The sequence below is a fragment of the Hyla sarda genome, chromosome 6 (assembly GCF_029499605.1).
Source record: "Hyla sarda isolate aHylSar1 chromosome 6, aHylSar1.hap1, whole genome shotgun sequence".
Classification (NCBI taxonomy): Eukaryota; Metazoa; Chordata; class Amphibia; order Anura; family Hylidae; genus Hyla; species Hyla sarda.
The window spans coordinates 121537690-121552974 of record NC_079194.1 but is presented as its reverse complement, the minus strand read 5'-3'; the positions used below and the strand labels follow the sequence as shown (position 1 = coordinate 121552974).

Here is a 15285-nt window from a genome sequence, read left to right as displayed (position 1 = left end):
AATTAAGAAAGTAAAAAAAAAAAACTGCCATGATCCCCTGCTGCTGCTAGTCAGGCTTCTCAGAACGTGATCTCTGTCTCGACACAAGGAAATGCCTGCTCAGCCAATCACTGACCTCTGCAGGAACCCACCAGTGATTGGCTGATTAGCCACTTCAGTGTGTCACCATCCACATCAGGTGAGTATAAGTTTATTTCGCCCAGCCTGGTCACATTTAGACATTAAATGTAGTCCTTCAACAACCCCATTATCAGCTTAACTAAGATCTGACCATGTGATTTGACTTTTCTTATGTGACTTTTTGGCAGTTTGAATAAGTTTCTTTGTGGCATCCAAAAAGTAGGAGTGTCTAGGTGCAGTACCTTATGATGGCCATTATGTTTGAGGAATACACAGTCTGATACAATGCAACTCAATGTCTAGAACCTGCAATAGATGCAGAAGTACAGAAAGATGTTGCAACCCAGACAGACACATTGTACGTCTTCATCTCTGACAAGCAATCATCAATGGCCACTCAGAAGTGACTAGATTTGTTCCCTCCACATTGCACTTTATATCCCTATAAACTCCAGATATACGTATAGACCACTGGGACCAGTCATCCTGTAAAATATTGTTTAACAAGCCCCTTAACAGCATGTATTGACCTTCAAAACACCACAGCAGAACATAGAAATCCAGCAATTCCCCTATGGCCAGCTACAGCACACATCCAATATATAAGGAAACTGTGTAAATACAGCAATCAGACCCATTCACAGCACACATAGGACTCCACAGATGGACAGACTGATGCTTCCCATCACACAACCTTGACAGGACCATAAAGAACCGCAGCTCCCACAAACCATCCTGACAGCTCGGTTTTTGCTCTTGTATATTACAATATGTTTATGCCTGTTTTGCTTTCATTTGCTGCAGTTGTGTAATCATAAAATCCTGCCTGCGCCTCTGGGAAATAAAGACTATGTAAATAGGTTTATTAGGAGGAAAACAAAGCTGAAACGGGCCTGTCGTATGCATGAAGACTAGAAATCAACCACCCATAGACTAGAACACAAGTTATGCAGATACAACGATGTCAGCACATCAGGGTCCCTCTTCTCTCCATATGTAATTTTACTGGCTGAGCTGTGGGTAGGAACATTATTTGCCATCACTGACTTAAGGGATATGGTTTTCACTGGTCTCAGGCTAATAATGGCATTACTGCTCCGTGACTGAAATGTAAGAATCACATATGAACCATACTGCAACATTGGCAAATGTTAAATCTAGCAATTTTACTTAAAGTGGCATTTTCCATCATTGTCATTTACGGCACATCACATAGACACGTGCATACACATAGAACAAGAAGCACGACTAGATAATAGAGATTAATCTATCTAGAAATCACTTACCGAGGTGTTCTGACACTGAATGCTGGTGCTGTTGAAGCGCAAAGCAGTGACTCGCGTCACGCTACCTGGGATGTGGAAGATGCACTCGTAATTGCGCTGTCCGGACTGTGGCTGGGGAAGGTTTTTGGCAGTCAATGTGATTGGCTTCACCACGCCAACTGGAATGTAGATCTGAGTTGAAGGTAGAATCTGAGGGCAGTCCTAGAACAGAGGAGAGATTATATTAACACCTATCCCAGTCCATCTCACCCAGCCTTAAACCTCAGGGTTGAGACATCAGCAGTTCCTGAGCTATAACCTTCCTCTGGTGGTGATAACTACAGCAGCATATATTGAACAGATCCAAGCAAATTATTAAGTACAGTGAAAGCAATGAAGACAATAACATTCAATTCTAAATAGGAATTTACCTAGAATATTGAGCAAATAACCTTGGTTGATTTTTGCTGTACACGGAAAACATACAATGATTATCTGGGACCTACCACACACAGCAAATGTCCAATCCATCATTATTGAAAAAGCAATCTATCGATTCACTAGGAAGGACAATCAAGACCGAGGCATTAAGGTCACTGACCTTAAAGAAGCATTAAACCTAAACTTCACAGCTTATAAAATACACAGTAGCCCTGATACAACCCGAGAAAAAACGCCATCCGTGAAGAGTCACAACATTTTGCAACGTTTGGCCTGTCTGTACCAAGTGCAGACCTTAATAAATTATCTCCTAAATGTTTGAGATAAACACATTGGCTTCATGAGACATACCTCATACATAAGAAAGGATATTATTACAATTAATAGCAAATGTTTATTCAGATCAAGTCAGAGGGAAAAAAAAATCCCAGTCAATCCTTGGTTGCTCCTCCTTGGGCTGTTATGATAACTTGTATTCTTTAGACCTGAGGTTCACAAATGATAATCTACATCTATCCTGAAAAGTGGTCAGCTTTATAGGATGGAACCTTAAAGAATGTTTAAACCAAAAAGCGGAAAGAATAATATTCCTTTATTTGAAAATTAACAAGATTAAAGTACAAACATTTGTGAAAAAAAACTAAAGTTCACAATTCCATTGTAGTGGACATTTTGTTGGCCATGTGTTGCCAACAATACATATCCCATATCCACAAGTATGTAATCACTGATACTTCATACGACCTTGACAATGGGGGTTTAGAGTCTCACATTGGAATTCATGCATTGTCTATGGGAGCAATGTACGGTATTTGGCTATCTTCAGCAGTCCTATTCAAACAAGAGCTTTGGGACCGCTGTCCATGAGGTGTTTTATCAGTTATGAATATGTATTTGGACTTCTAAAGGAGGTTACTTGCACTGGAGAAACTTGGGATAAGGTAGCAAAAAAATGGTTGGGCAAGGATTTAAAAAAGGAAGAATGAAATGAGAATAGATTGCATTCAACTGCATGGCAAATGGAGAGTTTAGGTGCACTTCAGGGTACTTTGATCCCTATTGAACAGACAATTTATAGAACTGTTTAAAGTCTTTCATCAAAAAATCACTGTCGATGTATACTGGTTCTGAACCATAATATTAAGGTCAAAGCTCAAAAAGCAGAATTTGTGGGTTACTTAAATTTCTGAAGCTAGTTAAAAAAGCACTACCTGCAACATTTTATAGGTGCAAAGTACTGGCAAGCTTACTATTCTTGCCAGTACAAGAGGATCCTATACCAAAGAAACTGTTCAGTGCAGGAGAGGTTTACTCTGGGGATTTTCTCATTGACAGTTCCAGACACGGACAGATGTGGCAGCAGAGAGCACTGTGGTCTGTAGCATTAAGTACTGGAAGGCTTAAAGGGGTACTCCGCTGCTCAGCGTTTGGAACAAAATGTTCCGAATGCTTAAAGCCAGCACCGGGATCTCGTGACATCATAGCCCCGCTCCTCATGACGTCATGCCCTGCCCCCTCAATGCAAGTCTATGGGAGGGGGCGTGACGGCTGTCACGCCCCCTCCCATAGACTTGCCTTGAGAGGGCAGAGTGTGACATCATGAGGGCGGGCTATGACGTCATGAGATCCCAGCGCCGGCTCTAAGCATTCGGAACATTTTGTTCCAAACGCTGAGCAGCGGAGTACCCCTTTAAGATTTTTATATAGAATTAATTTACAAATTGGTGAAACTTTCTGGAACCAACTGATTTGCAAATATTTATCAAACCTGTTAACTACATGGTAGGTTTCATAGACAACACTGTTTGACTGATCTTTGTTGCCTTTTTTTGGTGTATGATAACTGATAACCCAATCTCCATTACTTAATGCTGTTTACATAGTCATATGCCATGTTAAATCATTGTATACCTCCAACATCTTGTCACCAGTCATATAAATTAATACAATCTGCCCAGAGTACCCACAAAATTCTTAGTTAATATAGAAGTTTAAGGTGTTTAGGGTTCCAGCATGAGGAGATGCCAACCACTAGATCCCAGGTGGACAGTAGACCCCTAAACAACATGTGTGACAGATGTTCCTGAGTGGTTGTGGGTCCTACTAACAGCTGGGTTTATAAGTGGCATAAATATGAAGTAGTCAATGATTTGGCATCAAATGCACATTTACAAAATAAATAAATAACTTGAAGACTAACTGGTCGGGTTCATTCAGCTGCCTCGGAAACACATGTAATGTGTGGCTCATGTTCCATCCAACATCTAACTAAGAGATGAGAAGTGCTAACCACCGCATACGTAATGTGCCAGGACATCCGTATGGTTCATCCCAGAGTCATTTGTACCATATCCGGCAGATGCCAGCTGTTAGGAGCCTGTAGAGCATGCTGGCAGAAGAGGGGTTATCTATCATTTACACTTCCTTAGACTCATCTTGAGCCTTCTCCTGATCAACGCTCTTGACTTGAGTTTCTTTAAGGTCCTGGCTTTGATCCATCAATACTCATAAGTAGAGATGTCATCAGTATAAACAATCAGCTCAGATAAGAAGGCAACAACACAAATCTGAACGGTGAGCCCACCATTTAAGCCCACAACACCTAGAGACAATTCCTAATGTTCATCCTTTTCTCAGAGGCGGCAATTTAGCAGCTTACAATGTGTTTGATGAAGTAATGATGATGATGGCAGCGCAAGTTAAATGGATGAGCTGCGGTCTCCATAATATTGATTCAGCAAACAAGAAGGATATCCTATGTTCAAGCTAATATCCTAGTAATAACTGCTGCACAATAATAGGATCTGCAATATATACAGCCTAAAAGCCAGTCCTTGCGATACTACTATAATATAACTAGTTCCGCAATGTGCAAGACTATAATCAATATAACAACACCTAATATGAAGAAGAATATAACTATTATAATACTAGCCCTATACTGTATATAAAACTATAGTTACTATAACACAGTTCCTATGAAGACTAGAATTACAGTGATCCCTCAACTTACAATGGCGTCAACATACAATAGTTTCAACATACAATGGTCTTTTCTGGACCATTGTAAGTTGAAACCAGACTCAACATACAATGTACAGACCGTCAAGATCTGTGAAACATGTCAATGGATGGAAGAACTGACCAAGCAGAATGGGCATTCACTGGTAAAACACCTGTATTACTGAAGCGTATGCACTAACTGGTGTCTGGTAGCGCCCCCTACAGTACAGGGAGGTATTGTATGTTCTGTACTCTTTACCTGTGCCAGGGTTAGCTGCTCCTTTGGAAACCAGGTGAGGGAGACTCCATGTTCCTTTTTTTTTTTAGGACATTGCGTGTACTATACAGGACCCCAAAGAAGCTCCTGTCCTCTACATAAACCATTGTTTCCCAAGCAGGGTGCCCCCAGCTGTTGCAAAACTACAACTCCCAGCATGCCCGGACAGCCTTTGGCTGTCCGGGCATGCTGGGAGTTGTAGTTTTGCAACAGCTAGAGGCTCCCTGCTTGAGAAACACTGACAGACAGTGATTTACAGCTCCCAGCAGCTCTTTCTTATTTTTATATATAAGGATTTGCTTTATCTATATTAGTTATCTACATATTTTTCTTTAATTCTAACTTTTTCCTATTTTTGGATGAAATTTTGGTGCCTTTAGAACCAATTACCAGGTTTCCATAGAGTTCTGGTCTCAACATACAATGGTTTCAACATGCAATGGTCGTCCCAGAACCAATTCATATTGTAACTTGAGGGACCACTGTACTACAATACTGCCTCCTATGTCCAAAATAATAACTACTACAATATTTTTCCCTACTACTATAACAGTGACTCCTATGTATACAACTATTACAATACCGTCCCCTATGTATACAACAACTACTATAATAGTGCCCCTATACACAAGAATATAACTAGTATAATACTGCTTTCCATGTACAAAATTATAACTATTGTAAAACTGTGACAATAATTACTATTATACCCATACATTTTATGCGACCATTGCCGCCTTTTAATTTTATACTGTAAAGGGGATATTTCATTTATACCTTGGACTTATTCTCTAATATCTTTAGCTTTTATACCCAAGGCCTTAGTTTATAAAAAAAAAAAAAAGAAGTGTTTGCTGCACATGATATATAGACTTGATGAAACAGCACAATAGCAGCAGAAGGTGATGTGTAAGAGAGAAGAAAAAATATATATAAAAAATTTACTCAGAAATTCCTCTTACTCATAAGACTGGAAAACCAAGTTAGCAAAGCAGTGATCAGGGGAGCAGATGGCTGCAGATTATCATGAACGGGATTCAGCACATTTCTGTGCGTTTCACACTCATCGCGCCTGGCACGAGAGCAAAGCAACGAGGAAAGCTAAAGGAGCAGGACAGACAGAGATCAACCCGGATAATCTGGGACCATCTGGTCACTAGTGTGATGACACAGCTGCACTATTAAATGGGGGTTCATCAGGAGATTTACCTATTAACAACATATAGCAGATGCGTATACCCAGGTATCAACTACTGCCCAATCGTGGGCTATAGAAGCAGTCTCCTACCTGCAGAAACACTATAACTCCCAGCATGCCCTGGCAGCCTGCTGTTACACTAATGCTTGAGTCCATTACAAATATGACAGTGAGTGGTAGAACATGATTGTTACTAATCTAGCATAGGATTGATCTCTCCGCTCATATGTCTGTGTTCAGGGAGCTGACAAGGAAAAACAGAGCTCTTCCCTCTGGGCTTTAGAATCAGCATAAAATCCTGATGCAACTCACAGAGCCTTATTGCATGGTCAACCCAACCGGGACAAGGTCAATTGAGGATCGGCAGCCCCAGAGAGCAGAGCATCACCGGTCTAAGTACAGGGGCAGACTCCACCACAGGAGCAACTAATAACATGTTTTGATGCAGAAAGGCCTAGAGGCAAAGTAACTACAAGATCTGAGGAGGAGGAGGTCCCAGGAGCCGGTTATTTTAGGCGGGGGCTAGGGAAATTGATGCTACCTCTCCTGGATGATGGTAAATATTTGTTTAAAATGAATGCAAGAAGAAAAGAAAAACGTAGGAAAAAAATATTCATTTTTGAATGCTGTTTCAGGGGGACACAGAAAGTATGTAGCAGATCCATATATAACACTAGTGGCGGCACAGTTTAATACAAGGCTAGGCCACATCTTTCTGACTTTATACTACCCATCTCACTTTACCTAATGCTTCCATCTGAAGATAGGGGCAGGGGACCTCTTTTAAAAAATATTTTCGCAGATCATCCTACACATCTACATGCTGTTGTATATTTTGAGGATTACTGTACTTTTAAGGCTCCTAACAAATAGCAGGAAAATCCTCCCGGCACTGAAGGGGTTCAGAACCACTGAGTCGATGCAAGTCTCTAAGATAATGATATTCATGACACATTGGGCAGCCCCTGACTTGCCCCCACAGGTCCTGGACGGCTTCACTCTCGATCAGGCGCAATTCATTTGTCACTTAAGCCTGAGCAGGATGTAGACTTCATTTTGCACAAGCGGGCACATTAATATTCTTTGTGATGGACGGGAACATAAATCCAGCACATTGCAAACCCCAAACAAAGGAAAATGCAATTTTCGAAAGCTGCAAAGTGGCACTGGAGGGACCCTCTCTGGAGGGCTGAGGCGTCACGGGGTGATATTAAGTGTGTGACAAAGCTATTGGATTTATGCTACACTTGCTTGATTAACTTGTGTTAGGTGATAAAGACAAGAGTGTGACTGGAAGGTAAATCATCCACATTAGGACAGGTCAACTAATCATACAGACAAGGGGCACAGCCTGGCATTCCTTTCTGGATTTGTAAGGACCAAGGTCCTAAAAGCCATCATAATGCAGTGAACCTGTGGTTCTCCAGCTTTTGCCTCCCAGCATAGGTCCACTGGGATGGTAACAGGTAGTATTTCTGCCCCAACAAGTTAAAGGGGTACTACAGCATTTAAAAACATAGACATTTCTGATCTGCTGTACTCTTGTATCTCCAGCGCTCGCATAGAGAATGCATGGAGTGCGTGGTGTCCCTATGCTCCAAGCACTGGGGAGATTTGGGCCCCATTCTGGAGATCGCCAGGGGGAGGTTGGATCACCTGAAATCAATCACTTATCCCCAATCCTATTGATAGGGGAAATGCTTTTAGATGCTAGAGTACCCCTTTAAATCAACATTCTGCTACTTTCCAATATACTTATGGGTCTCAATTCCTCACCATTTCAAGATCCTTGCTTGCTGTTCATGAATAGGAACATTCTTACCAAGGTAGAAAATAAAACTAATTTTTCACAGATAAGGATATGTCAATTGTATCTAATCTAAACAGCCAGCAGTTGGGACCAATACATTTTATGTACACTAATACTCTATCAGGACATGAGCTAGATTTGTGCCGCTGATGTGTTTAGGTAAGAATGAATGCAATACCATGTCTGCCACAATACGGCAATATAGTTTAAAAAGACAAGGGAAGAGCTTGCCAGGAATCTGCACCTGCGTCTGTGGAGAGGACTGGTTAAAAGATCGAGCGGCTACCTGGGGACCAGACAGAATCTGCTGACAGAGCACAAGCTGAAGCAGTCACAGCACCTGAGCCGCAGCATCTGTGGCCCTGGCATGGGGAATGAACATGTTACATGCGCGGCTGAAAAGAATTATGTGATCACAGTCGGACGGCTGATTGAGATACAAGAATGGCATCAAGTGCCAGGAGAGGGTATGACAGAATCAGGCAGCCATTTCTTACCTCAAGACAGTCTAGAAAAGCTGAGTGACAACGAAAAGGGCCTTATACTGCTGCCATATAAACTGTCACCCAGGTTTATAGACTCCCAAAAGGTATACAACTTTTTATGTTATGGTTGAAAGTCTGAGCTATGTTTTACAAGGTCATTAAACAGTGTTGTGTCATATCTGGGATCTATGCATTTGCTGGGTAACTATCCTCTAAGTGTGGGGATTCCATCATTCTTGCAAGAGATTATAGTCAGAAAAAAGTATTCTTCATCTTTATGCATAGATAGGAAGACATGGCGATCTGGACTTTAGAAAAGAATGGAGACACCAGACTTTCCGAGAAATAGATAAACAAAAGCAATGGTGCTTATTAACAAAATGGATTCAGCCACATGGTTAAAAGTGATATCCAGCCTTCACAGTCTTTTATCTCAACCATAAAGGTCACTCAGCAACGTTCACGGGTCTGCCGTCCCACATCATCCCGAAAGTATGCATTGGCTATGCAAAACAGGAAACACCTGGAGGGCAGCACATCCAGCCACATGCAGCGCTCAGACGTGTCCCCAGGAATTCATTTTATAAGACACGTGTGCCGTTCACTAAAATATCCGACAGCACATGAAGGGGAATGAGAGTTCTTTCCATGATGTAGAGAGAACAAGGGCAGATACAGAAGTATTCAGAGCAGGCACCAGCATCACGTATAGGCACGTGTGTCCCTGGTACTAGAAAAGGCTGTTATTTACTAATCTATGTTCAACACTACTACCTCTTTACTACTACTACCTCTTTACTACTACTACCTCTTTACATCCAGAGGCTAAATACTTATGGGAGCTGAGGCTTTGTTACAGTTTTATTCACCTCAAGGTAATTCTTTGAACACCATCTGCATTGCTATATTGTAGTAAACTATCTGGAAAGTACCGTAAAGATATTAGATATTTACTGTATTTATAATGGAAAAGATGGCAAATTCTCAGATGTATTATTTGTGTACTTGTTTCTGTAACTGTCCGATTCCTCTGAACAGAATTCCATGTGTTTACCACTGAAACGACCTCATTCACATACATGTAACCAATTTGCAACAAAACTGGCCAATCCACCTCATTCACTGACAGCATGTAGAGATCTTGAACAAGGTGCAGAAATAAAACAAAGTACATTAAAAAGTTTCATTATACAAGGATTGTGTTCTATTTACATAAACGTGGGAGACCACTTTAAAATGTGAAGCAGAATACATAGAGGTCTTCCGCTGAGCCCGGTATTTCAAGGAAAAGGTTAAGTTTCTGGCCAGAAGTGCCTGTGGCTTGTGCTCTGGCTTCCTGGGCAGGCTCCTGAACATGGACTTGGCAGGACTGTTAAACAAAGTGTTTCCGTGATTCAGTTTACAACAGGGGAGTTTGTTATGGTTTCTATGTAACAGGAGCGGCCGCCAGTACACATGTAACTTCTTCCGGGCCTGGAATATCCCTCCACTATATATTTATATTATATTATATTATATATATATATATATATATATATATATATATATATATATATATACACACACACACACACACACACACACACACACACACAATGTGACAGTGGAAAGCTAGGCAATATAAGAAATTAAAGGGGTATTCCGGGCAAAAAAATTTATCCCCTATCACAAGGATAGGGGATAAGGTTTCTGATCGCGGGGGGCCTGCTGCTGAGACCCCCCGTGATCTCCCTGTAGCACCCGCATTCTATGTGGGGACTGCGTCTCTAGTTTCGGAAACCTCCGGATTTCTGGGACTGGGGAAGTGACGCCACGCCACGCCTCCGCCATTCATGTCTATGGGAGGGGGCGTGACATCATGTCCCCAGTCCTGGAAACTGGAGATTCAGCACCCGCATTCTACAAACTGGAGATTCAGCACCCGCATTCTCAGCAGCAGGCCCCCCCCCCCCCCGCGATCAGACACCTTATCCTTTGGATAGGGGATTAAATAATTTTGCCAGGAATACCCCATTAAGGGGTAGCTTGAAGTCCCTAGCAAACCATACCCGCTAAGGCAACTTTGGTAAGACAGCACAGGTTTCAGTTTGCCCCATGTCAGTCGAAGTGCTGAAGGCCATCACTGGGCTTACAAAAAAGGTTACCAGTCTGCTGGAGTCTGTCTGGAGTTTTGAGGTCAGCAGCCTCTATGGGATAGAAATCTTGATGCATATTGTTTGGTGCTGGGAGTAGTAGTTTTGAAACCTCTGGAGGTCCTCAGGTTGAAGACCACTGCGGCATTCGTCATCATCCAGATCCCCCACCCGTCCTTTATTTTTCTACTCACCTCCCCTCAGTGGGAAGGAAGCATGAGCTGGTCCGGGCCATCTATGCTGCAGGGACCGTTCGGTGGGGAGGGTTAGTCGTACCGGGCTGTCCATTTTCACCGGGAGGCCCTCATCTCTGCTCCGGGCCCAGACTAGTGACGTTGCCTTGACGACAACGCGCAGGGTCGCCACACTGCTGCATACGGACGTCCCTGTGCATCGTCGTCAAGGAAACGTCCTTCCCACCGAGGGGAGGTGAGTAGAAAACTAAAGGGGGGTCTGGATGATGATGAAGGCCGCAGTGGTCTTCAACTTGCGGACCTCCAGATGTTTCAAAACTACTACTCCCAGCATGCTGGGAGTTGTAGCTTTGCAACATCTGGAGGTCCGAAGGTTGAAGACCACTGAGGGATTGACAGGGGGTGATGAAGAAGGGGGGGATGATGACAGGGTGATGATGAAGGGGGGGGGGGGGTGATATATTTCCCACCCTAGGCTTATAGTCGAGTCAATAACTTTTCCTGGGTTTTTGGGGTGAAATTAGGGGCCTCGGCTTATATTCTAGTATACACGGTATTTTGTCCTGTAAAATGACGGATTGGAGAACATAAGCCCGATGGGCCTCACAATATACAATATCCGTTTCTGCACCTCTGTCATTTTCATTGTCCTGCTCCACTGATTGCACAAAACTAAAAAAAATTAACAATGCAGTTGTGAACATAGCCATAGACTTAGGTGGTTCAGCAGTACAAAAAGGGTATTTCTTGAGAAACAATGCCAACTATTGACCTGAGGCAGTATTTGGTATAGCAGTTGAGAATATGCACTTGAATGTGCTTGCTTTCCAGTACCCATACTGGTATGAGGATTCCTATAATGGTTATGCTGAGTTTTTAAAATTCACGGGTTTACAGTTATCTTTCTCTTCTGCAAGTGGTGCAGATCAACACCAATACTTGTTACAAATGGAGAACAGATGGAAGCGCCATAAATGTGTTAGATATCCTTGGTTTGAACACCAAATATGATCTATCCTCTTTTTTGTAAACAATAATTTTGGTCCAGGTGCATAAACATACTATGTAAATACACTTTGTTTTCTTTTTTTTTTGTAGTACTTAAATGTTAATTATTTTAATATTTACTCATTTCCAATGGTTTGTATCTCCCATGTGTGTATCTCCCATGTGACCCTGATAATGCATCTGATGATGTGAAACAGACGTAGGTCTCAATTTTATTGTGTTCTCTCTTGGTGTTTGTAACTTGCTATAAAGCAAAAATAAAGTTACAAAAGAAAATCTGGATGATTGGATGTGACCTGATATTCGGCACTGAGCACCAACAATCAGATATATTTCTGCCTGAAATATGGAAGACACTAATTTTTTCTCTATGAGGAATATTGTGCACAGCATATGGACAAAAGTGGTGCTATTGCCACAGAAAAAACAGGCAGAATTTATGTTGAAGCAGTAGAAGAGACGAGCACCACCAAAAACACTCAAATGAACCTGGGATGTCACTCAAGCAGAAGCACATGCACTTGGCTGTTCCTCAGACAAGCTAGGTCCGTGGTGCATGTCCGTAGCCAAGGTAAGTACTTGATAATGCAGAAACGAGATAAGACGGCACTCACGGTTTCATGCAGTGGTTCTTTATTTGAGGAGCAGGTAAAGCGGGACAGCAACACGCTGGAGCCTTCCACAGGGTAGAGCAACACGCTGGAGCGTTCCACAGGGTAGAGCAACACGCTGGAGTGTGCCACAGGGTAGAGCAACACGCTGGAGCGTGCCACAGGGTAGAGCAACACGCTGGAGCGTTCCACAGGGTAGAGCAACACGCTGGAGCGTTCCACAGGGTAGAGCAACACGCTGGAGCGTGCCACAGGGTAGAGCAACACAGTGTTTTGCCGGTGGCTTCTTCCGGCTCTTAGAGCCAGAAGAAGCCACCAGCGAAACACCGTGTTGCTCTACCCTGTGGAATGCTCCAGCGTGTTGCTGTCCCGCTGTACCTGCTCCTCAAATAAAGAACCACTGCATGAAATCATGAGTGCCGTCAAATCTTGTTTCTGAATTATCAAAGACTTTATGATGTGGTTTTAAAAGTTTTCATGCTATAAGGAGTCTCTCAGGTAATGGACATGTATCAGTGCAATGTATACTATAAGTTATTATACCGGAAAGGTCAATGTCATTGGTCCTTTGGTGACCTCTCCGCAGTCAGTGTGTTCTTTAATAGCATCCCTTTTGACCTCTAGAGATGTTGGATAAATCCTCCATTTGCTCTGACATGAAAAATGGATATGTACCACATCATCTCAAGAATTACCTCCAAGTCAGTCGCAGCACAAAAGATGGTTTAAAAGATGCTTCATGGAAATAGAGCTGGAATGGAAAGGCGGAGACCAATCAGAAGGTGAGAACATCTCACAATTACTCAGATCTATGCAAATCCCACCGTGTTTTACTGTCTGTCAAGAGTCTCAATAAATACACTCCAGACAGCCAGAGCGCTCGGCAGACTGACGGGATGAATGCTGCGGACGCTGCCTACTCTGTCATTTTGGAGGATGTGTGTCGCTCAAGTCTTCATTGGCATTCCGGGGATAGATGGAAACAAATACGAGCTGCGGCTTTACAATTAAATGGCATCTTTAGTCCAGGAGACTGATCTGAAGTCCATCTAAAGAGAATTCAATGTGTACAAGAACACAGCTCAGAGATCTTCAGAGCTGACACCTACTGCTGATATACATTGGTTTCATAGCCTACATTACTCATGATGACCACAGCTTAAAGGGTACGTATTAAATGTAAACAATTTAGTCATTTATATTCCACTTAGCTATGGTTTTTATACCAAGACTCTCAACAAGAAAGGAATGGTGGGAAATTCTGCAGGATTGTGAATGAAGTTTTTGAATAATACAAGTGGTAGCTCGAGATCGGTACTTAAATAAATAAATTAATTAACTAATGTACACAGTGATTCCACCTGCAGAACAGTGAGTGCAGCTCTGCAGTATAAATAATAATGTAACTTCAGTACAAGATAGTTAATGTTCTTTATCAACAAAGTTAAGGTAATTTACATATAATTCTATAAGTAAACTCTGTTCAATGTTCGATAAAGAACTATAACACATTGGCTGCAACATGCAAACAATGTCTTAAAGGTAATCTGTCAGCTGTATATGCTGCAGACAACGGACGTTAAATAGCTGATAGGGCATGAAAGCAAATTGTTCCTTTCCTGGAGCTAATAGTGTTAGCCAAAATCTCCTTTCCATTTTTTCAGCCAAGTTAAAAGAAAGTAGAGTCGAGCTGCTCAAGTGCCATAGCCTGGCATGCCTCCAAGCCTATAACCAAGGTGGTGCTGGGAGGTAAGGGAGAGCAAGTGTGTCAGGCTGTGGCACTTGAGCAGCTCTGTTCGGCCTTCTTGACACTTGGCTAAAAAACTAAATGGTGATTTTTTTAATTTGTCAACCACCATTATTCTCCAAGAAATATACAGTCTGATTTTATACCCTAACAGCTATCAAAACGTGTCTGCAGTGCATACAGGGGAAAGATTGCCTTTAATGGAAAGAATAAGAGGTGTGACACACTATAGTGAGCTCTTCATATCTGTGAATTGTACAAAATTAAGCGAGATGTTCATCTAAACTAATATGTACTCACTGACAGCAAGCAGAGAAGGTGAAAGGAATTAACATAGTGAGTATATTTTAAACATTTATAACTTTTTTTTAAAGAAACTTTATCTTCTTAAGAAACCTTCTTGGAAGAAACAGGTTCCGTAAGGGAGGAGCAGCATGGGGTAAGCAGAGGTGAGGAATAATCAGCAATCGACAAGAGACAAAGAATAGATAATATCTCTGTATTAAGTACCTTCACTTAATATAACTTCTCAGTCACCTTCCACTGAACTCAGCCTCAATTCACAAGCAACCTTCACTCGCTGCAGTCGGGGCCAGTCATCTAATCCACCGAGATCAGACTTTTTATTAAACGATAATTCATTTTTAATTGCAGGCACCACAGAAGGCCGCGGAGTCAGAAAGACAGAAGTCGAGCGCTCACCTTCTTCCCCGGCCTACGCTTCTACCTCCTGCTCTCTGCACTGGGGAGATGATGTCTGCAGAAGAACGGTGGGCCGTGTAATTAAGATGAAAGCTCTGACGTGCGGCTTCATTTGTTTATCGGCATCACATGCTGGCGGCCTTATTACGCTAAACTCCCAACATCCAGTCATATTCAGATGCTGAACCAGCATCAGGACCTAGCATGAATGATTGTGCTTTAAAATCACTTAGGCTGGGGCTGCTGGGATACTACAGTGGGGCTGCACAGTGAAAAAACACAAATGGTTGAT

General features: G+C 42.2%; 1 protein-coding gene across 4 annotated transcripts in view; it reads right to left on the bottom strand.

Annotated features, from left to right (window-relative positions):
- PLXNA1 (plexin A1) overlaps positions 1–15285 on the bottom strand; it is a 327026-nt gene that overhangs the window by 91623 nt on the left and 220118 nt on the right. For all 4 annotated transcript variants that reach the window (XM_056524879.1, XM_056524877.1, XM_056524880.1 and 1 more), the window contains one exon: positions 1407–1607. In XM_056524879.1, the coding sequence (XP_056380854.1) occupies positions 1407–1607 (201 nt within the window). The remainder of the gene's footprint in view (positions 1–1406; positions 1608–15285) is intronic.